At 45.3% G+C, this 23,416-nt stretch overlaps 1 protein-coding gene across 2 annotated transcripts; it reads left to right on the top strand.

Moving 5' to 3' along the window:
• The first annotated feature begins 1,719 nt into the window (after positions 1–1,719).
• On the top strand, positions 1,720–21,146 carry LAYN (layilin). 2 transcript variants are annotated; one of them, XM_079789003.1, is made up of 7 exons: positions 1,720–1,901; positions 2,490–2,513; positions 4,817–5,114; positions 10,841–10,998; positions 14,555–14,638; positions 16,779–16,881; positions 18,724–21,146. In XM_079789003.1, the coding sequence occupies exons 1-7, from the start codon at positions 1,820–1,822 to the stop codon at positions 19,088–19,090; spliced, it is 1,116 nt and encodes a 371-aa protein (XP_079645129.1). In that variant the 5' UTR covers positions 1,720–1,819; the 3' UTR covers positions 19,091–21,146. The 2 variants fall into 2 exon arrangements, with proteins under 2 accessions (XP_079645129.1, XP_079645130.1); XM_079789004.1 differs by lacking the exon at positions 2,490–2,513.
• Positions 21,147–23,416: the final 2,270 nt, after the last annotated feature.

The raw sequence follows: 23,416 nt of genomic DNA, 5'->3' as shown, positions 1-23,416 counted from the left end.
CGTGAGGCCTTTTCCAGTCTTGGCTCAGAAACTTCTGGTTCATTCTGTTGGCCAAACAAATCACATGTTCAAACACAGAGACAAGAGGGAGGGAAATAGATTCTGCCCCCTTAGTAAGAGGAACTGCAAAGCCACGTAGTGAAGGGTGTGGATAGAGGGTGGTGTGAAGAACTGGGGTTGTTATTACAATCTACCACATTAGGTTGACTGCATGCCTCAACCAAGTCTATCTGGACCAAGGGCCAGCGTATCAAAGGGAGAACTCACTCAGGGCACAATTTAATTAATTGGACCAAGGTAACAGCTTTCTAGGTTGCAAGGGTGTTGTAATATTGGAAATAAATATTTTGCAATTGACATTAAGTGACCAGCTGCCTACTCACTTGAACATCAACTGTTTGCCTTATCAACCCTTCACAAAAGTGGAGGTACGTTTAGTGTTACCAAGATTTAATTGAAACAGGCCAAAACAACAACAACAACAAACCCACACAATAAAACTTCTCAAAGGCCACACTGACATTCAGTGAAGAAAAACAGGACTGGAAACAATACCAGGTGCCAAATCAAGGGCTGATTTTCACCAGAGCAGCTCTCTCTTTGCTTGTTTGGATAATGAGGAATTTCTAGCTAGAAAGAATGTATGCTGGATACGAGATATTCTAATTCGGGCATAAAGACTGGTTGTACATGAACTTGCCATGAGTTCCTGCTGTTGCTACTGGTTTCTGCATTTTACCAGCTGGTACTGAAGCAGGCTCTGCATCCCACAACCTGTATTCAGGCCTGTGTATCCAGAATTGCAGTGGCTCAAGCTGAGGCCCCAAACCAGAAGTCAGCCCAGATGGAGCTTCTGCTGTGCTCCACAGAGAGGCAAAGGCAGGGAAACCAGACGCACCTCTGCCACTTCGTGCCTTCGTTTTTGGAGGCTTACATTATTGTCTGAGTATATTTGAAGACCGAATGTAAAACACAATGCTGGGGGAGCTTAGAAGAAGGAGCACACATTGAGGGCTGGGTTATGAGGAAAGCATTTCCAGAGGAACTGGGGGGTCACTGTTTGGTGGGGTGCGGGGCTGTCTCCTTTCTATCACAAGTTCAAGGCTGAACAAACAGGAGCCCTGCGAAAAGCAGTCCAAGGTTACTTCCGTGCTGGATTCAGTCATCCCTTGGCCTCCGGAGGAGCTGCTCTCTTCTCAGCCAGAACTTCAACTCATCCTCCTTCTAGGGACGCTATCCCTGCTGCCCCTAACGTGCCCGGCCAGTGGCACACTGCCTACCTCAGCATCTGTTCTCAGCATCCACCACCCCTTTCTCTGAGTAGCCCGAAGCCTGCACTGCACCCTACCCAGCCCCAGGAGGTCTCGGTGCCTGCCTCTCCCAAGTGAATCTGGCGGTGTCCCCAGGAGTGGGGGCGAGGTGCGGTCCTGTTTTTAGCCACAGTGCTCTGGTCATCAGACTTCAGAGAAGCCAGACTGGTTTTCCCAGGCCCTGAGCTCTAGGCAAATGCGGGATCTCCTGGGGAAGCTGGGAGTGGGGCGGGCAGCTGGCTCCCCGCCTCAGCTCCTCTGCTCTCCGCTCCTGGGCGGGCGCAGAGAGGAAGCAATGGGGGCTGGCCAGCTGGCGGGGCTGCCCTCCCCGCAGTGACGTCCCTGGGGGCGGAGGGGAGACTGGCTGGCTCCGCGCCCTCCCCACCTCTTCCGGGGGCCAGGTCTGTCCTCCGGAGATGCAGCAGCTGGTTGCAGTGGTGCGAGCTGCTGAAGGGCCACCCGCTCCTCCTCGGTAGCGCCCGGGGTCCGAGGCGCACTGGAGCCGGGCCATGCCGCTGGGGGTACCGCAGGCCCTGGGGCTGGCCGTGCTGCTGGCGGGGCTCCGGGGCGAGAAGGGTCGCCTGCTGAGCGGTGAGTATGCGGGGGGCGGGAGCCGGTTCTCGGGACGCTTGGCTGAGGCACCCACCGCACCCCAGCCAAGGCTGTCTTGGGGCCGCCCTGCTCTTAGGACCTTTGCAGAGCGGGGGCTGCGGGGGGGAGGGCGTGGCTCCCCCACCTAACTAGTGGACTCAGCCTTTCTAGGGGAGCAATCGCCCGCGGCTGAGCCCCGCGCGGGTTCCCTGATATCCTGGATCTCTCCAAGTGTGTTCCCAGCCCAGCTCGGGGAATTCGGGAACGTGGGCGAGTGGGGCAGGGGGTCCAGGTGGCCCGGCAGGCACAAACCCGGGACCCCCACGCAGATCGCGCTCCCAGACTCCCGGTCCTGCCCCTTGGGGAGGTCTGACAGGAGATGGCGGGTACAGTAGGGGTTCCAAATCAGCTGTGCCCTGGGAACCTAGCCTGTTACTCCAGGTCTTTTGGGGGGAGCGGGCGGGATGGGTGAATCCAGCGCTTGGAATTAGCGCTTGGAGATCAGAAAGAAGTCTGGTGTGCTCAGGACGAGTCCCGCCTGACTCTGAGGAGTGACTCTCTGCTTCCTTCCTCCCCTCGTGTCTGCAGCCTGGGACATGGACCCCAGAGGAGGTACAGTGCTTGGGTTTCTTGCCTCTTGCATTCGTTCTGCATGTCGGGGTAGAAGGCCCGCGCTCCTCCGTTTTTCAGGCCGGCCTCACAGGCGACCACAGGGCCCCAGAGGGACGAAGAATGGAACCCGCACTCCTTTATCCTGCTGGCACAGCTGACCGAAAAAATCTAAAGTTGGTTTCCTGCTGGCACAGCTGATTGAAAAAATCTAAAGTTGGTTTCCGGGCGGGGTGGGGTGCAGAGTGGCCAAGGGGAAGGTCAACTGAATTGGGCTGTTTGGGCTCTGTCACTGGCCAAAGGGAACCGAAGCGCCCCCCCCCGCCCCCCCCCCCTTCCCTTTCCTGCAAAAAAGAAGAGCCTGACACTTCCTGAGGCCAGGGAGCCAGATGAGCCCCTGGGCCTCCTGCCAGCTCTGGCTCTCTTGGCCACTCACCTGCTGACTTGGGAGGTGTGGCCAGGCTGGACCATGCAGGGAACTGCTTTAGGGTGCTATGTTTTCCCTTGATAATGCAACAGTGTTTATAGGGCACTACCAGTGCATTCAACTCCAACTTCTGTTTTGCTGGTGACCTGGGGAGGGGCGGGGGGCGGGGCTAGGGCTCTTGCATTTGTCTTTTGCTCATTTGGAGGCACCTCTGAGGACTCCTTGAAGCTGAGCAGGCCCAGTCTTCTCCCCAGGCAGCAGCCCAGCCACAGCCTCTCTGGCCAGTGTCCCCAGTTTCTCGGGAATACCTCTTGGGTGAAATACCACTTTTGAGGCTTCCTATTTCTCTGGAAGACCAGTCCTATTAGGGTTTATTTAGCAATAGCAGAAGGACACCTAAAGAAAGAAGATACAAAACTCTTTATAACGGGTTGCTTATTGAGAATTTCTCTACTAAAGCATTGAAAGAAGAAATAGAAAATCTGAAACCACAGCTTTCTGGATTTGTCCTTATGCGCGCTGTCCCCGGGTAGCACTGTCTACTGGACAGTATTGAGAATAATGAAGGCTATCTGGCTGCCTGCACAGCTGCAGAATAAGGTAGGAAAGTGAGACCATCCCATGAGGGCTGGGAAGAGGCTTGCAAACCATAATCCTTTATCCCTTGCTTTATGCAGCAAGTCACACCCACAGCCCAGGATTTGGCTCTTCGCTAACAGGGATTCCCCTTGTTGTACTCTGGATCCAGAAATATATGCTGTCTGCTCCTGTGGGCTGGGAACTGGCATCTGTTTCCATATTCCCAGCATTTACCACAGTGCTAGGCATAGCCAGTACACTCAGTACATGATGATTAAACAAAGGAATAATGAGGCTCCTGTTTCAGGTGCAGCAAAGCTCCAGGCACCAGGACCCAAGCTAGAGTGGTATGCACTGGTGAACAATTTGCTATTTGCTCCCCAGTAGAATCCCATCTATTTGTCTCAGATGGTCTTCTGCCCTTCAGCTGTCAGTCAGACAAAACACACCTGACTGCGGAATGGGGCATGGGTAATGCAGTTCACTGGTAACTGGCATGACTTTTAGAGTTCTGACTTAGGCAATGCTGCTGATAGCTATGTGACCTTAGCCAAATTATTTCATTACTCTAAGCCTCAGTTTTCTCATCTGTAAGATGGGGCATAAGCAATATCTACATCAGGGACTTACTATGGGAGTTTAATGAGGTAACTAATGTATATAAATGTAACAAAACAAACAACAACAAAAAACCTTAGCAGAGTTCATGGCACATAGTGAGAGTTCAGTTAACCTTAGTTGAGTTTAGGCAAGATCAGTAGCAGAACAGCGCACAGGCTGGGTGAATTCTGAGTCCTGCCACGTGGGCAGAGAGGGCTTCAGGGTAGAGATGCCCACACCCAATTTTAGAATGCCTCTCTTACTTGAAGGAAGCACCAAACAGATAACTCACTTAAAGCCGCACTAAAGAAGTAAGAAAAAATAAAAATAAAAAATATATAAAAAGCCACATTATCCCCTGAGACTCCCTAATAGCATGAAAGTGATTTGTGTGCCTTAACGTGACACCATACGTTTTCATCTACCTCTCTTTTAGAGGAAAGCCAAAAATGTCTGCCGTTCAGGAAGCTGCAATGGGACAAGCAAAACATGGAGTCCCTACATGATATAGTTTAGCTCACCACATCTCCCTGCTGGCAGGCTATTAATTTTTCTCAGAGTCTTAACTGATCTTACAACAGTCCACTGATGAGTCATCAGAATGCCTGCCCTAGGGACAGCTTCATTCGCATGCCTCCAAGCATCCCTGCTCTAGTATACTTTGGGTTCACTGAAACAGGTTGAATTACTTTTTCTCTAGGCCAGCCGGTCTGTCGGGGAGGAACACAGAGACCTTGTTATAAAGTCCTTTACTTCCATGATGCTTCCCGAAGACTGAACTTTGAGGAAGCCAGAGCAGCCTGCCGGAGAGATGGGGGCCAGCTAGTCAGCATTGAGTCTGAAGATGAACAGAGGCTGATAGAGAAGTTCATTGAAAACCTCCTCGCATCTGATGGCGATTTCTGGATTGGGCTCCGGAGGCGTGAGGAGAAGCAAAGCAACAGCACAGCCTGCCAGGACCTTTACACTTGGATGGATGGCAGCATATCAACATTCAGGTAAATATGGAACCCACAGAGGCTACCCCACTTGACATAACTCCAAAAGGAGGCAGGTTAGGCCCACGGTGCCAGGTCAGTGAGGAGGAGGAGGAGGAGGAGGCTGACCCAGGCAACAGCCGTGCAGGGACAGCAGCAGAATAGCGCTGACTAAAGCAGGGTAGTGAAGGTGGTGAGTCAGCCTTGATCTGGACTCAGCTCTTATCCAAAGAACTCTCTTCTAGAGGGTGTGGCCCCGAAGCATTGTTCCGATGGCATGCAATGCTTCCAATCATTCTGGCTATCTGGCTTTTCAGGCTAGAACTCCAGTGAGAGATTGAAGGTCTATGGATGGGGCTAAGACTGAAGATAGATCTTCAGACCACAGGGAATCATAATGATGGACAAGAAATCAGAGCCAAGATCTAATTCTATGGATTGGGCAAGAGAGGACTTAAGGAAGCTTGCGGTTTATAGAACCTTCCTAAAGCCATGCCCTCCCCTGGTACCATGGTGTTGCCATCGCCTCCACCCCCACCCTAAGAAATGCAGTGACATGGACAAACATCAAAAAATATCCAATTAAAAGGCAGACATAAAACTGGAAAAAATTGTAGAAAATTTAACAAAGATTATATTTTTATGAGTTTATATAAAAATCAATAAAACACTGAAAGTTTATACCTATAATAATAACAGCATAATATGCTAATTAGACCGGACAGCCCAATGACCTTCCAGACGTCATTTGGGACATTCTTCCTGAAGAAGCCGCGGTGGCGGGGCGAGGCAGGGCAGTTAGAGGCGATCAGGCAGGCAGGTGAGCTGTTAGGGGTGATCAGGCAGGCAGGCAGGCGAGCAGTTAGGAGTCAGCAGTCCTGGATTGCAAGAGGGTGCAGGCTGGGCTGAGAGACTCCCCTCCCCCCACCCCGTTCACGAATTTCATGCACCAGGCCTTTAATAAGTTAATAAAACCCCAAAAGATAAAGAGGCAAAGGACTTAAGCAGACATTTCAGAAAATACAAAATCTAACTGGTAAACAATCATATGATAAAAACAAAAAGTTTAAACTCATTATCAGTAAAAAGAATGAAAGTTAAAATATAATCTTCTTTACCCATTACATTTAAGACAGCATGTCAGCATCTATCAAAGTCTACCCATTATGCTGATCAGATCCACATCTTCATCTAAGTTCTAGGAGTACCTCCTTCAGGATCCTCATGGGCTTCTCTTCCTGGGAGAAACTTAAAAGGGAAGGTTAATCGGATGAACTGCACTTCTCATCACTGCAGCTGGTCCCAGAGCCACAACTGACACTTACTCACCTCCCTCCTCTGCTATCCAGTCCAGATTCCCTGCCCGCTTGCTCAGGGACTGGGAGGCCCTAGTTACCTTGCACTCTTCCATTTACCAGCAAAATTAGGCATACGAGTACTGACAGGTATTCAAATAGACAATCTGGGTGCCGTACATATTTCTCTCTGCCCATAATGTGGAATAGCAGAAGTACTTCCTCCTCGTGATTAGGGTGAGTTAACTCTTGCCAAGATAATAGTCCTCTTCTTACCTGCTGGTCCTTGTTCTCAGAGTGCCCAGGTGGCGGCCAAAGATCATAATTCAATAAGGCTTTTGCTGTATCTTCTAATGGGTTCCCTTGGGGTACCAGGACCTTTAAACTCACAAACGCCAGCATTCCAGAGACAAGAAGTACAAATTCTCCAACTGGGACACTACCAGTGACAGTAATCAGGATTTCTTCTGCTTCCATCCCTAGGATCCCAGACCTACATAGTCTTACTCTTGGGGACACAGGAAGATACAAAGGTCATTGATTCAAACTGCACACTGCATCTTGGAGGATGATGCCCTGTTCTCACAAAGTATTGCCTTTCAGCTAGTGCTTCAAGCTTTGTGTTCAATGGCTCTTCCATAACTCTGTCAAGCTGGCAGTTTCAGGATAGTGACTATATGAGATGATTAGCAAATCTCATGGCCAGGTGCCTACTCCCACTCCTTTGCTATAAAGTAGATCCTGTGGTCTGATGAGATGTTACTTGGGGTACTGTGCTGGTAGATCAAATACTGTGTGTATAACCCTTTGGATAGTGATGCTGACTAAGGCCCTGGGGCAGCAAAGGCAAACCCACACCCAGACTGTGTGTCTATTCCTGTCAAAATGAGTCACTGGAAGGAGTCCATTGCAGTCAACTTGCTGTTCTCCTTGGGTTGGTACTCTTTCAGGGACTTAGCATTGATCTCTATTGCTGGCAGGTTAGATGGTCCTGGGAGAGTGAGGACCAATACTGTTGAGCCCATGCAGTTTTCATCCCTGCCACCATGGCGATTCTAAGTGTGTATCTATTGCACCGACACTGGGGCAGCTGACAACAGACTAGCTGTCGTCAACTGGCCAAGTCATTTTGTCTCCCTCATTGTTAAGGGTCTCTTCCATGCTAGACACTTTCTGGTGGGCTTTAACATATAACAGAGTCTCATACTTTATGCCTATTCCCTGTGTCTAGACATAACACTCTATCCAAAAGCTCCTTGTCCCCAGTCTTCTACTCTTTCTTCTTTTAGAAAGCTTTTTCCCCTGATCAGCTGGCCACACTCTCTGCCCTTACCCTGAGTCCTTCTCTATTCTAACCTCCACTAAATACCAACTAAGCTCTGGACATTGGGAGGATGTCCCCTTAACGCTTGACCTTTCAAGACCACCTCTGAGTGGGGCTGCAGTGCAGCTGTTATCCATTTGGAGCTGTACTCCATAGTTGGCTGACTTATCCACAAACCAAGCTCAGGCTGCCTCTATCAGCTAGTCGTCGCAAGGGATTCCCTTCTACAGCCATAGGTGTAAGCTGAGAAAGAGACACTAGTATAACAGTAGTAGATGTCATGGCAGGCTGCTCTACCTATTCATACAGTGCTCTTTGTCCTGCTCATACAATGCCCTTCAGTCATTTATACCTTCCATCTATAATGGATTGATTCCAGGCCTGCCTGGCCTGTGACTATGTGTGTCTGACAATGCTTCACTCATGATGGTCAAGTTGGATTGCATGGTCTCTTGGTGCTCCTTTTGTAGTAGCAAGCCAGGTGTTTCTTTCTCAGCTACAGATGACAAGGCCTTGCTACAGAATCCTAGGGGTTTGCAGAGTGATTCTCTCCTTGGGGCTTGTCACAAATTTTACATGGCATTATTTTTCCCACCATTGATACCTCTAATAATAGGGTCTAATTGATCATATGTCCCAAGTGGTGAGTCTCTTTGCACCACAGCCTACACTTGCTACAGGGTCCTTTTCGGCCCTAGATCCCACTCAAAGCCAGCTGTCTTTTGTGTCAGCCTGTTTTGGGGCTAGAGCTGTATTTCTAGGTGTGAAATATGCTTCTAGAACCCAAAGAGGCCTACTAATGCCATGGTTCCTTCTTCAAGTTATTGCAAGATGCTTCAAATTGCTGCATGAAATCCTTTCATTTGAAAGGGATGTTCTGGCATTCCCTAGGTCACTAGTCACCTATATATTTTCATGAAGTGGCAGGTCTCTGAATCGTCATAGGGTTTACCTCCAACCCATGGAGCACTAGAATCTTACTAAGCTTCCCATTTACTAGCTGTTTCTTGGTCATCTGCTTCACTCAGCACATCAGGAATGTAATGGACGAGCATGATTTTCTGCAAGATGTCTGGGCTGCTCAGGTCTCTTCATGCCATATTAGGACAGAGGGCAGGAAAATCAGTGTAGTCCTGAGGGAAGACTAGAGTGTATACTGTTGTCTATTCCAAATAAATACAAACTGTTTCTGATTCTTTTCCTGATAAAGATGAAAAACAATGTGTTCACCAGATCTGCATACTAGGTACCAAGGGCGTGTTAACCTGTTGTAGCAAAGATACCACATATGGCAAAGTAGTTGCAATTGAAGCTTCTACTGGTTCAGTTTACACTACTCCAGTCATATCCTTCAGGAACTGCCTGTTTTGTTGCAGACTAGTGAATTACACAGACATGTGACTAGGAATACCACCATTGCATTCTCTAAGTCTTTAGGGATGCCACTACTTTCTGTCATCTTCTCCTGGATAAGACATTGTGTTAATTTACTATCTTGAAGAGGGTGGGGAAGAGTGCAGTTTCAGAGCTTACACTTGACCTTCTAGGCTACGAAAGCCTATAGGCTTTCAATTTGTATATTTGGGGACTCGAAAATGAGCACTGACAGGTCCTACTTTGAGCTGGTCCTGGGCCAGGATTCTACTTGTTACCTGGCCTCAGTATGCGCCCACTCTAATGGGCAGCTTTGGTGACACTTGGAGTCTTTGGGCATCAATGTTGACTTGCACCTTGGTTCAGCAGTCTCTATAATAGTTGGGTTTCCTCTTCTCCCCGTGCATGACTGCTTGAGTAAATGGCTGTAGGCCCCTTTGGGAGAACAGAGGAGATTATCACCACATGCACCTGCCATGGTGTTGCAGGGTTCTTCCTCCTTGGAACCTAGCCTCTCCTTCTATCAGAGAGTTCTCAGCTTAAAACCAGGTGCCAGGTATAACATTCCATCTAGTCTGTCATCTGTGAAATAAAATAACATAAAGTCATAAGGCCAGTGGAAAGCCATAAGGCCAATGGCAAGTCAGTGTAGGAGGCCCAGCCACGGAGTTGGAAAATGGCCTGGAGGTAACTAATGAGGAGCAGGGGATTCAGGCACAGTATCCAGCAGTGTTGCAAGGTCAGCTGTTGTCCAGGCACATAAAACCCAGTGGGTGCAGCAAAGGATCTTCCATTTGGTGGATGGAATACAACACTGAGCAGAGCCATAATGGGGTGCTATGAGATGACCTGACTCTTAGCTGTTTCCTAAGGAGGGGCTCTTACAAGGGTAGGCAGAGCCTCAGGGCCCAGTAATAATCTGAGCATCAGGGCAAGGTCTGAGTGCTGGAAGGGAACAGCTCAGGTGGGTAATCAGGTAACTAGGGCCCAGCCCTTGGCCAGTGCATGGGGTGGGTGCTCAGAGCACTTCGACTTTTTCTGAACTCTAAAACCTGGCACCCACGTATCCAGCTGGGTGGCAGTGCCATTTAATTCCACGTAGCACTGGATAGTGAAGCTGAGGCTGCTAATGCATCCTACCCAGGCGCCAGGGAGACCACGACAAGAAATGTAGCAGTGAAGGCTGACCAAGGGGCTCATCAGCCTGAGGAGCAGGAAACAACTGAAGATTATGTGGGCCCTCTGCTCTTGTCCCCGCCCCCTCACCTGCTTTGACAGCCTCTACATTTTGGAAAGTCTTCCCAGGGCTGGGAAAGTCAGTTATGGCCAATTAAAAAGTGTGAGGAGATGGGAGCAGGACAGGAGATGAGTCCTGCCTCTTCTCAGCGCATCTGATTTTTAAAAGAAGAAAAACAAACCCAGTTATCAAAAGGCAAGCAATAAATAAGATCATCCAGAATGCGATGCTAGCTGTTTTTTCCCCCATAATTACTTTGAAGAAATCATATGGTAATATATTCCTTCCTTCCTGCAAAGAGGTTGTGGCAAATGTCAGATGATTGATTGTGCTGTCCATATTAGAAAGCCTGTGACTCTTCTTACTGGCGGTACTTCAATTCCTCCCTTTTTCTGTATCGTGTTCTGAAGCAGAATCTTAAGTTTGTGGCTCAGTGGGATTTGATGGACAAACAAAGGCTTTGAAGGCTGCTAGTATCCTTCTCCAATTGCCTCCACTGTTGACCCCTTTCCTACAGGAACTGGTATGTGGATGAGCCTTCCTGTGGCAGCGAGGTCTGCGTAGTCATGTACCATCAGCCATCTGCACCCACCGGCATTGGGGGCCCCTATATGTTCCAGTGGAATGACGACCGATGCAACATGAAGAACAATTTCATTTGCAAATACTCTGATGGTAATAATCCTCTCCCAAGTTAGGTGGCTGAACCTCTCAACTTCCTCTCTCATTTCATGAGCAGCTGCTGGTTCCAAGAATTTATTATGTGGTCTCCACGAAAGTGTGTTGCAAATGCCAGCAATGGTACACATTGGGAATCCTTGGAAAGGGAAATGTAGAGAGCCTTCCTCCTTGAGGAGTAGTGCTAGCAAAGGAGAGGGGTATTAGATGCTAAGAGAGGGATGAAGAAAAGAAAGGGTCTAGTTTAGGTAAGAATTATGAGAACTTCAGGAAACAAAAAGTCCTCTAAGTGGACAATTACAAATTCTTATTTTTTTCTACATGTGATGTTGGCTGTAGGAGCTTGGAGTAAAGAAGAAATATGAAAAGAAACTTGCCATTGTTCCTACAAGTCTTCTAACAGCCATGTGAGATAATTTTCTGGGTCTTTAAGGAAACAGAATTGTGACCTGAGGTGGTAGATGATAATATACACAAATTTCTCTGGTTTAGGGCAAAGAGCAGACACGTTGATGAGCTTGAACTCCCAGACCACCCTCTATACATACCTTGCAAATGCAACGGGCATTTGCTCCTAGGTCTGTCAAGGGTTTGGGCTCTAAGACTGTAGTCTCATTCTGCTGGAGTTTCCCCACACTCCTCCATTATAACTGGCTTGGATCTAAACTTGAAGTGAGTTTTGATCTGTCCCTCAAGTTTCTCACCTCCATGAAACCAACTGTTTGGCTCCCATTCTGCATCCTTTCCCGATAGGAAAATGACTTGTTTCTAGTTGGTTACTAGGTAATCCTGTCATCTTTTAATTGTTTGAATTAGACTATGCTTTTTCTGCTAAAAGGTTTCTTTTCTTTCTTTCCATCCTCTCAAGTGAATTATGTTTTCCAGAGACCTATTTCCCTAACCCCCATGCAGAGTTGTCTTCGGCAGGTGATTGCAAAGTTGGAGGCTGTCTTAGCCGGTCACCTTTCAGAGCAATGAAAGCACGAGAGAGAGAGAGAGAGAGAGAGAGAGAGAGAGAGAGAGAGAGAGATATTAAAGAGAATAAATGAAATATGATAAAATTTTATCATTTGGGTGGAGAATATATGAAAATTATTTGTACTATTCTTGCAAATTTTATAAATCAGAAATTACTTCAAAATAATAAATTTTAAAAAATACTAATTTCCTCTGGGAACCTCCCAGGGCCCCTCAAACTAGGTTAGGTGATCCTCCCATGAGGATCATAGCTCCTCACACACACAATACTTTAACGGCCTATTTACAAGTTTGGCTCCCTCACTACATGTTTGGCATGAGGTCTGGAAACATACACGTTTGACCAATCAATCCCTGCACTTTATGGATTAGGGCAAGTTCATCCAGTGTGGTTCAAACTGGATGGCACACCACTCATTATGCCAGAGTGGCAAGGGACTGATTGAATAACATCCAAAACTGCATTTGACAACATGACCACATAAAGCAGGGGGCATACTAGCCGGATCTGCACACTTGATTACTTCCTTCCGGGTATGCTAAAGGCATAGGCAGGTTGAGTGAAAATCAGAGACAATTCGTCACAGGTGATGCATTGCAGACGCACTGCAGGACTGGAGCAAATGCTGCGTAAATATGCTGACTGCTGCAGGTTTGCACAGTGGATTAAACCACAGAAAGACAGGAAAATGAGTAGATCATGTAATGTTATTGAGTGTACTTTGTATTATAATGTAACATCACAAGTTTTTAAAATATTTATTAATATTAAAAATATTTATTTTTATTTATCACTATTTATTAATATTGCCCTATATTTCCATATTTTATGGCCAAATTGTAGAGTGTAAGAGCCTTAGAAGTATGGGACTATTTCTTATTTGCTATTTTATCTCCATTACCTAGCACAGAGTTTGTCTCCTTATGATTTTAATTTTTACTTGGATTTATTGTTTCAAATCCCAGTTCAGCTATTACTTAATAGCTGAGGGATTTGGACAAGTTATATAATCACCCTGTACCTTGGCTTCCTCATGTACAAAATCAGAGTAATAATAGCGCCTACCTCATGAGGCTGTTATCAGGATAAATTGTTATAGAAAAGACTTAGAACATGATGATATTTCTGTCATATGACATGCATTGTATAAATGTCTTTTTTAAATAAATTAATGGATTTGAATCATCTCTACAAATTCCTGAACTGATGAGAAGATGATTAAAAGTTTTCTCTCTGAATCGCTGTGACATCCTGGCCTTAGGACTGTGAATTCTAAAATCTTGCCCTTGAGGACCCCATCCCCATGAGCCCCAGGCCACCTGGTTGGCGGAAGAGAGTGACTGCCAGGAGAGAGGACAAACATTTGCTCTGAGTTGTCTGTGCAGCCCGACTTTCCTGAGGTTCTTTGAAATATGCAAAATGACTCCGAGTTCTAGACCACCAGTCTCTACCTAGGGGCTGGCTAGTGGTCTACTTAGCCCTCCAACTACTTCCACTGCTTGGAGATCATTGTTTGTTGCTTTCTAAAACATCCCAATAGGAATTGTCTTGCTTTAAAATAACCCAGGCCTGAGTGTAGTGGGGAAGGATTATTGCTGAAACTGGATTAGACATATTTTGATAAGAATTGCAGCTAATGGAGGTACATAGAGGTCCATTATACCAGTCTTTCTATTGTTGTGTATATTTGGAAATCCTCATATTTAAAAATTTCAAAATACTTTTTTAAAAAGAAAGAAGTGCCCAAGCAAATCTCGGGGAGGGCTAGTCTTTGTGAACGAGTGATCCTGTTGACTAACTAACTTCATAACAAAGATGGGTTACTGGTGACTGAATGAGCAAATAACTGGATGCCATGATCTGGCCATTTTCATTAAGATGGCATGGAAATTTAGTTATTATTTTCATTTTTGTTTCTTTCTGCCACAGAGGAACCAACAGTTCCTTCTACGGGGCTGGGAGGTAAGCCTGTCTTTTGAGGTTTGGGCTAATTTGGGCTATTTCACAGCCCTTCTTCATAAGTTTAGAGCTATATGATCTTTAGACCAGATTATTCAACAGAAAGATTATTGTTAACCAGAACATTTAAACAGGTTATATGCCATATCCAGCCATGGCGAGTCGTGGAGAGTCTCGCTCTCTAACATTGTCTGTTTCTCTCAAAGCTGAAAAGGAACAGTTGGAAAATTCAGTTTGGGATGTTACTTGTCTTTATTGACAATATGAAAGGAATAACTCGATCTATTTAAACAAGTGGGCCAAACTGATCACTTTTAGCCCTAGAAATGAGTCATCGACTCTTCTCCTTAGCACCTCCCTACAGTATGTGCCTTGATGCCAGCCACCTGCTGGTTGCTGCAGTATGTGATTCTTGGCAGTAAGAGTCTCACCAGAAAGATAAAGACAATTAAACCTCTATCCCAGCAAAGTCTACCCTTGTTCTATGTCTATAAATGGCAATTTTCAAATGGTTACTGCCTTTTGGCACTCCACCTTGAACCTGGTAGGATTTCAGAGAATATCTGTGTTTCGATGCCTTTCTCCAGGTTCTCAAGTTCATGTGTCTGTTTTCAGGTGAAAGGACAAAGCCAGCCACAGCCATACTTCCAGAAAACACAGAGAAAGAAGATGTCAAGGAAACATTTGAAGAAAACAAAGGTATACACAGAACTCTCCTGGGACAAATAGATCATGGGACTCCCTTGATCACAAATTACCCACAGTTACAATTGCTACTTTTCTCCATTCCATAGCTACTTAACAATGGAACTAGACAGGGCATTTGTGACTTTGCAAAAACTGCATCAAATGTTAGATTTCATCAGTGAACTATGCTAATGGAGCTGTCCTAAGACAATAGGGGAAATTAGACCACCGGGGAGGAAAAATCTGTATGAAGATGGAGCCTTGGAAACCACCCAGAAGTCCTGGGGTAGGTGATGGGACAGAGACTGAGAGAAGGGATGTAGGGAAATAGAGCTGAGAGTCGCAGACCATGCTGCATAATATCCATGGTTAAGAGTAATTGTGAAACAAATAAAGGAAATGGGCAAAAACCTTTTAAAAGTTAAATCATAAAAGATAAAAGGAAATGGGGTGATGAATTGGAGTGCTAATGGACTTTCAACCTGGACTCCACTTTGAGTTGTTGTTTTGTTATCCCCACCCCCAGGATTAGTTGATGGATTTGAGAGAGAGAGAAACATTGATGTGAAAGAGAAACATTGATTGGTTGCCTTATCTACTCGCCCAGACTGGGGATTGACCAGAAACCTAGGTATGTGCCCTGACTGGGAATTGAACCTCCAACCTTTTTGGTGTGTGTGTGTGTGTGGCAATGCTCCAACCAATTGAGCCACCAGACAGGGGCTCCACCTTGAATTTTAAGAGGGAGATCTGGGTTTTTGTCACTGGGCAACTTTAAAAAACCACACGTTCTCTGTGCTTCAGTTTAATCATTTGCATAATGGAAGCAATGATGTTTTTCTCACTACCTGAGAAACTGCCCATAAAATAAAATAGGATATTGTGATATGGTGATTAAGTTCTGACTCTAGCCCTCCAAGTTAGCACAACCCTACAGGTTAAGGGCTCAGGCCCCAACAAGGCTGCCTTCACTTCAGACATCAGCCACAAGTTCTGGGGACCCCAGGCCACCTGCACTTCTATCCAACTGGCTATAAATCCAGGGGGTGCCCACCACTCCCTCAGGTTCATTAATTTGATGGAACAACTCATAGAACTCAGGAAAGTGCTCTCCTTATGACTACATGTTATTATAAAGGATACAAATCAGGACCAGCCAAATGAAAAACACATAAGGTGAGGTGTAGAAAGGTCCCAGATGGGGAGCTCCTGTCCTCTCTCTGTAGATTCGGGACGCCTTTTCATGCTCCTGACACAGTGTGTTCACCGACCAGGAAGCTCCACTGAGCTTTGGTGTGAGTTTTACTGAGGTGTCATTATATTAGCATAACTGATTTGATCATTGACCATGTAATTGAGCTCAATCTCCAGGCCCCACTGCCTCCCCACCAGCCCCATTCTGAGACATCTCTGTCAGCATCAACTCTGATATGGTCTGAGGGGCTCATGAATAACAGTCACTCTTATTACCTGAGAAATTCCAAAGATTTAGAGGCCCTCCCTCCCAGGAACCAGGGACAAAGGCCAATCAAATGTGTTATTCTACAACAGATAATACGTGGAAATGTTTGGTAAAAGTACACAGTGCTATGCAAAGATGGGTGGCCCAGTCGGACTAGGAAAGGGGTCAGTCCCCAATCCTTGATCCTCCCAAAGCCCCTTGAAAGAAAATTCTCTGGTTCTAAGACTTAAAGGACAGAAGAAGTCACTGCTCATGGGCCCAACGGGATCCAGTTAGCCTTAAAAATGTTGGGAAGATTCTGCAGTCTGAATGGCGTGCTTCATGTGACTGTCTCTTTCCGGGTAATAACTTGGAGACTCTCTTTCCACCCTCTCCCTCACCCCACCTTGGGAACATCCACACTGCCCAAGCAGCCCCTTCTTCGTTAAGGGAGAGGAAGGACAAGACGAGAGAATATCTTTCACCTGGAAAAAAAATGTAATTACCCAAGTTGCCCTTTTGATATTATATGAGACCCAAACTTTAAACGTCTCTGTTACCTAGGATATTTGGACAGGTGGAAAATACTCACTTTTTGAAAGGAGATGCTCTTTGGAATACTCTGTGTCGATTATGTGGATTATGCCTTTTAAAGCCTGTTTCGAAGCACACAACATCATTAATGCAGATAGCATGCATTTTTCTTTTCAGAAGCTGCCTGGAACCTTGCCTACCTCCTAGTCCCCGGCATCCCCCTCTTCCTCCTCCTGCTGGTCACCACAGTTGTCTGCTGGGTTTGGATCTGGAGGAGGAGGCAAGTAAAACCTTGGTCATGCAAACCTTTGTCTTCTGAACGCTCAGGTTTGGACGTTGCCCTGTTGACTTAACTAAAAGCCATGGCAGTGACAAGGGAAACACCATTGCAGATCTGAGAGTAAATTCTCTGCCATGCTCTAGGCATTCTGAAGTACCAAGCACTTGTGCTTTGCTGTTGTTGAGAGTGATCTTGCATTCTTTTCTTTTATTTTTTTAAAATGGCTTGAGGGGTGAAATTGTGTTATTCTGTATCCACTCAGCCAAGTGCTCTCAGAAGCCCAGGCTCTCACTCCCAAATGTTTGTTGAGTGAGTGGAGGAGTGAATAGTGAGCCACATGGAAAACATCTCTTTCAGAACATTCTGGCAAACATCTGAAACTAAATCACTTCATTCAAAATGAAATAGCCAAACACTTTTCATTGGCTTTTCTTTCCACTGAATACTCATTGTAGATTGCTACAAAACACCTACACTAATAGCCTAGGGCAGTGGTCAGCAAACTGCAGCTGGTGAGCCACATGCGGCTTTTTGGCCCCTTGAGTGTGGCTCTTTCACAAAATACCACGGCCTGGGCGAGTCTATTTTGAAGAAGTGGCGTTAGAAGAAGTTTAAGTTTAAAAAACTTGGCTCTCAAAAGAAATTTCAATCGTTGTACTGTTGATATTTGGCTCTGTTGACTAATGAGTTTGCCGACCACTGGCCTAGGGCCACTCCACTGATGATCAGGTGCCACACTTTTGAGATGCCCAGAGCTTCCCAGCGACCTTTTTCCTCATTGTGGTGGTACACAGAGAAGAAAGAAGGCTGATGTGCCCACTTTGCAACAGGAAAATGAAGGTCCAGTTTCAGATGTGGCGCCCTTTGATAACCAATTTAATATGAATTAGTAAGAGTCTAGACCTTGCTGCATTTAATAACGACTTCCTTAGAGAATTATTAGAATCAAAGCCGTTAGTACAGGCAGAATGGGCATATAATAAGCACACAAAAATGTTTGATCATTTTTACCAGTTAATTCCTTCTCATCTAAAAATTGAATTCAGTTCAAAAAAATTACAAATGTGTTTTACGACTGCTTACTCTGTGATTGGTTCTTGGTTTCTCTTCCTTCCTCTGCCTATTTAGCACCTGACCAGGCCTGGTGAAGCCTAGCGATTCCTTCCCGGGAAAATTATTTTTGAATGCATAAAATAAAATGCATTGGGTGCAAGGGAAGCGGTTATTGGAATATATAGTTTAGCAAAGTATTTCCCTAAAGGAATGTGATACAGTAATACATGTGCTCCTTTATTAATGCTTCTTTATTTAGTGGTGGGTGTAATTATTATAATTTTGAAGTTATTTTTAAGGCATCTATTATGACTGTGATGCTATAAAATCATGAAATCACAAAAATATCTATGATTTCTCTTGTTGATGAAATCGGAGATATTACTAATTCTATTCTTGTTTATTTCCCTACACTTAGAATGGAAGGACTTGCCTTTTTCACTTAGAGAAGAGGGTTTTCTAAGTGATCTCTCTCCCCATCCCGTTCTTTCATGGACCCTTTGGGGGCTCTGGGGGTTCCAGGATAGACACCTTTATTTCATGCTCCGGCAGCAGTGAGTGGGAGATTTACAGTCGCTTTGCACATAGCAACACGCCCCTGTTTTGTTCCCCCTCGCCCCTCGGATGCTCTGACTATGTAGTCAGGCAGGTGAGACGCGCAGCTATGCCTGCCCAGGATGGCCTCCTGCCTGGCCAGCGGGCACAGGGATGGTCGGGCACAGGGATGGTCGGGCACAGGGATGGTCGTAGTCCCCGCGTCTGGAAACTCAGCCCTGTCTTCTCTCCTAGGACGCGGGAGCAGCCAGGCCCCAGCCCAAAGGAGCCTCACACCCTCTGGCCCTCGCCTGGCCACGCGAACAGCCCAGACCTGGAGGTTTACAAGGTCATCCGGAAACAAAGCCAAGCTGATTTAGCCGAGACCCGGCCAGACCTGAAGAACATTTCATTCCGAGGGTGCTCGGGAGAAGCCACTCCCGATGCCATGTCCTGCGACTCTGATGACAGGGCTGTGAACCCATCTGAGAGCGGGTTCGTCACCCTGGCCAGCATCGAGAGTGGCTTTGTGACCAATGACATTTACGAGTTCTCTCCAGACCACCGGCTGGGGAGGAGCAAGGAGTGTGGGTGGGTGGAAAATGAAATATATGGTTATTAGCACCCGGAAAAGACACGAAAACGGACAAGAATGGGAAAGAGAGGAGAAGCTACAGTCTCCTGTTCTCTATAAGGAAAACACGCAGAAGCCTATGGAAGTGCTCGTCCCAGGCCTGGGGTGAGCATGTGGCCCCATCGCCCGCTATGGCATCCGTATCCCAGCCTTTCACCAGCTCTGTCTGGTGAGAAAGCAGCTTGCCCAGGGCTGGCGCAGAGTAGGAAATCCATGGCAGTTGATGGCTTGTAGCAGACCAGCCAGGGACAGCGGTCTCCTGGGCAGGGCCCCGGTGTGGCTGCGGGACTGGGGACACCCGTCTCCAGGACACCCATCCTCAGGTCACTTTCCTTCCTCTAGACAACAGCCCCTGTGATCACAACAGGACGGAAATGACAGATGATTTCAAAGCCTCGTGTGCTGGCCTGGGCTGGCCTGGGCTGGCCTGTGCACCAGCCATTCTTGTATCTGTTTTTTTCAGACTCAAATCCAATAAAAAGCAGGAAGCCGAATGTTAGTCAGCCTGTGCCTCCTGCCCTTCCTCTGCATGTGGCCTCGCGGGACCTTTTTTCTTTCTCCTGACATCCAAACTCGGGAATATTTTGGAAACTGAAAATGAAATTTGAACCTCGGCTTCTTGGCTTCCTTGGGTCCTGAGCCCCATACTGCACGTTGTTCCGTCTGTGTGTTTGTCTTAGAACAGCATCGACTAAAAGGTTACTGGTCGTGATGATGGTTCTTCCCTTTTGTTTTAGGAACCTGACAGTATTTGGGGGCTCAAATCCAGAGAAAGGTTTTGTGGCCTAACATCCGGTTGGAAGTCTGAAGGCCATTATCTAAGTCACCAGCAACCTCCCTCTCTCTGTTTAATGATCTTAGTATTGTAACCATCCTTCATACATATTATTTCTGAAGAGTTTGTAACTTTGCCTCCCACATGGAGCCCCACACTAGATAAAGTTAACTAGTCTGGGTCGGAGCCCTATCGAATGCACCTATCAAATGCAGTGGATTGTAACCACAACTCAATGGCCTGTCCTGCTGGCATAGGGAGAAGGGTGAACACAAAAACATCATTTACGTCTGCTTCAGGGAAGTGTATTTTGTGGAGTCACAACATTTCAAGCAAAAACAGTGACCACGTGGTCTGAAGGACTAATTCGTTGCTCTCAAATATTGAAGTCCCCATTTTGCTTCACACATCTTGCCTCTGTGATCTGAACCTTTAACCCCCTCAGTGTCCATCTACTCTGGCCACTATTAGGTTGCAAATTCCCTGAGGGTAAAGATCCTATCTGCTCTGTCAGCATTGTCTCTCCTACAGCCAGGGCAGCACCTTTCACAGAGCAGACAATCAATTCTTGTTGAGTGGATGAACAATTCATCTTTCAGACTGATGTAAAATAGCCTGCATATTTCAAAAGTTTGTAGGACCTGTTTCTCATACTCCACCTGCTGGGGGAGGTAATTGATTACTATTTTAGTTGAAAAAGCACTCCCACTGCCTAGGAAGAAGGAAGAGTAGTAACAAGTAAAGGAAGCTGGTGAATTGTGGTAATGACTTGCTTTAATTATGCCACTAAAACTTGGAAAAGACCCATTCTTAAAGGTTATAATCTGAGTGACTCCTACAGCAGCATCTTCGCTTTGCCATTCCTGTGTTATCTGCACAGATTTCTCCCCTCTGGGTTTTCATGCAGCCAGTCTTACCTACCCTGCATTTCAATTAATCCATTCCTTTTCCTCCTCAGATTTACTAGCATGAATTTATCCAACTCCATTTCTACCTCTGACAATTACACTTCACTAATCTAACAAATGTTTATTAAGTGTTTATGTTCAAATTGGACATTGAGTTTATCTAGGTATTGTTTAAAAATGTAGTAAACTGTCTGGTCACTGTGGCTCAGTGCTTGAGAGTGGACTCATGCACCAAGAGGTCGCCAGTTTGACTCCCAGTCAGGGCACATGCCCAAGTCTTGGGATTGATCCCCAGTGGGGGCCATGCAGGAGGCAGCCAATAGATGATTCACTTTCATCGATGTTTCTCTCTCCCTTTCTTTCTCTCTAAAAATCAATAAAAACATATTTAAAAATATAAAAATGTAGTAAACCTGTTTCATCATTTAAGACCATAATTCCCAGGGTTGTTTTTTTTGCCCACGGTGACACACACAATAGATGCAATATGCCGGGGTCTTCCTCCAGCATCTGGAAGGGTTCAGGAATCTGGAGAAGGCACTGCATGTAAATTAATAAAGTGACTAGAAATATAACATAAATTTGTAATCCATGGGGGAGCCAGAGGAGGGCTTAGCTTCAGTAACGAAGTTCTCTGAGTCTCTGGACCCCTTGCTCTTTATTAACACAAATTGCCCTAAAGCAAAGCAGATGTACATACATATCAAAGGTTAAGGTTTAGAATACAGTAGGCATTGTCAGTTTTGGGGGAAGTGCCTTTGGCTGTTCAGGTGTTTGACCAGCAAGAGGCAATAACATGTAGATTAAAATGCCCTCAGCTGTCTGGCAGCAAGCAATCATTTATGCATCTTTTTCAGGTTTGGGGAAATGCTTTTCAGCTATTCCAGTAGGCAATAATATGTATCTTCAGCCCTGCTGAAGCCTCAAGGTTCCATCAACCTTTTGATGAAACCTCTTGCATTTATCACATGCTGGGATTATCCTACAGCATATCACCCTTTTTGATTTTATAAATTTAACAAGAATGTATGTCATTTGTAGAGCTTGGGTCCTTATAAGATTTTTAAATTCAGTGGAAAGGATAGAGTTCTATCATGTCCCTTTAAATTGCTGCCAGGCATCAAAGGAATCAGTCTGCAATAAGTTTCTTTCTGGGCCAACAGTTCTTTGAGTCCTTTTTTCAATGTCCAACAGTTTCTTATGTGTACATGCCAGCAATGATATTTCAGTTCTGGATGGTGGACAAATGGTGAGCAATTGTAGGTCAGACCTTCTTTGGCTTAGTCCTGGGCAACCTGCAGTGACACACAGCTGCTGACTGCTAGCATGGCAAGGCATCTTTCTGAGCTCCATCTCTGGACTGTTTCTCCTTTGTCTGGTCAGCGTGTTGCTTGGGCCACTGCTATCTGTGGCTGGACTAGTCTCATTAGTTCCTCTCTTGGATCTATTGTTGCAGGAATCCACATGGGCTTGGAGGAGTTTTCTGGAAATATATAAGAATATTCTCAACCAAAGGTTGATAAAGGAATTTTTCTATAAACTAGACTCAGGATCTTTTGATTTTTGCCCAAACAATTTTCCTTTGGCTTATTCTGACACCATGTGTGTTTTCATGGGTGTCTTGCCATCAGCATTACAAGTGAAAAAATAATTTTAAAGTAAAAAATTTCTTGATGTAATTTACTTACAGGAAATTATTCCACTATTCCCCCTTTTTTTATTTAAATAATATTAAGAGGCTTTTGGAAATCCTGAAATGCAGTCTTAATAGCTTTTAATTTAATTCTTTGCACAGAAATATGACTGCTCTGGATTATAAGTAGTTTTACTATGAGATAAACTATCAGTAAAAATTAGTTAATGCTTTAAGAATAGTTTCATGTCCAGTACAACAAAGTTCTCCTGAATATTCACTTATTTTAATTTGCCAATTTAAATTAGTCTGAAATAAGGCTTATTTTTAAATGTTACTTGTCCTTGGCTGTGGATAGTAAATGATACTAATTAAATTTCTGCTATTAGTCTTTGAGCATTTTTATATAAGTTTTGTTTAGGGAGGCAAAATGTACATTATTTACTTTTCTTTTAGAGGCCTAACATATTGATTTTTAATTACAATTTTCCAGACATATGAAGGAAACCTCTCTTTATTAGCTTCTAGAGTAATTTTAGGCCATCTTTAGAGAGTTTCTTTTAAAAATCATTTTTCTTTCTTTTTTACACCAAGCAACCTACATGGCTACATGGCTGCTTTTTGGGGGGCGGAGGGGAATGGTCATCAATACTGCCAGGCCGTGTCTATGCATTAAATGACTCCCTTTTCGGTCATAGTGACTACTATTAATGATCAGGTTTAATGTTTGAATAATAATTTTCAGTTTACCCTGTAAATATTAGCAGAAGAGATCTTAAAATTTTATCCTTTTTATTAAGCTTTAAAATTTCCTTTAAACAGCATTCTTTTCAGCTCATTTACAGATAAGAGGGATTATGGGAGGCCTCAGTAACTTTCTCAGAGGACTTGCGGTATGCAAAAAAATTTTTTTACTTCAGCTTTTATATTATAAATATTGGCTTCTCATATAACTGAATTTATATGAGACCTTCATTATAATTTATAAAGGTAATTTA

The sequence above is a fragment of the Cnephaeus nilssonii genome, assembly GCF_951640355.1.
Source record: "Cnephaeus nilssonii genome assembly, chromosome: 13".
In the NCBI taxonomy this organism is placed as follows: Eukaryota; Metazoa; Chordata; class Mammalia; order Chiroptera; family Vespertilionidae; genus Cnephaeus; species Cnephaeus nilssonii.
Note: the sequence above shows the minus strand (reverse complement) of the source record. Positions and strands in the feature narration are given on the sequence as shown.

Bases quoted from the DNA above. Each gene is read 5' to 3' on its own strand.
- LAYN (XM_079789003.1), top strand. From the start codon at position 1,820: ATGCCGCTGGGGGTACCGCAGGCCCTGGGGCTGGCCGTGCTGCTGGCG. The intron at 1,902-2,489 runs GTGAGTATGCGG...TCGTGTCTGCAG, and splicing joins GAAGGGTCGCCTGCTGAGCG to CCTGGGACATGGACCCCAGA. The intron at 10,999-14,554 runs GTAATAATCCTC...GTCTGTTTTCAG, and splicing joins CATTTGCAAATACTCTGATG to GTGAAAGGACAAAGCCAGCC.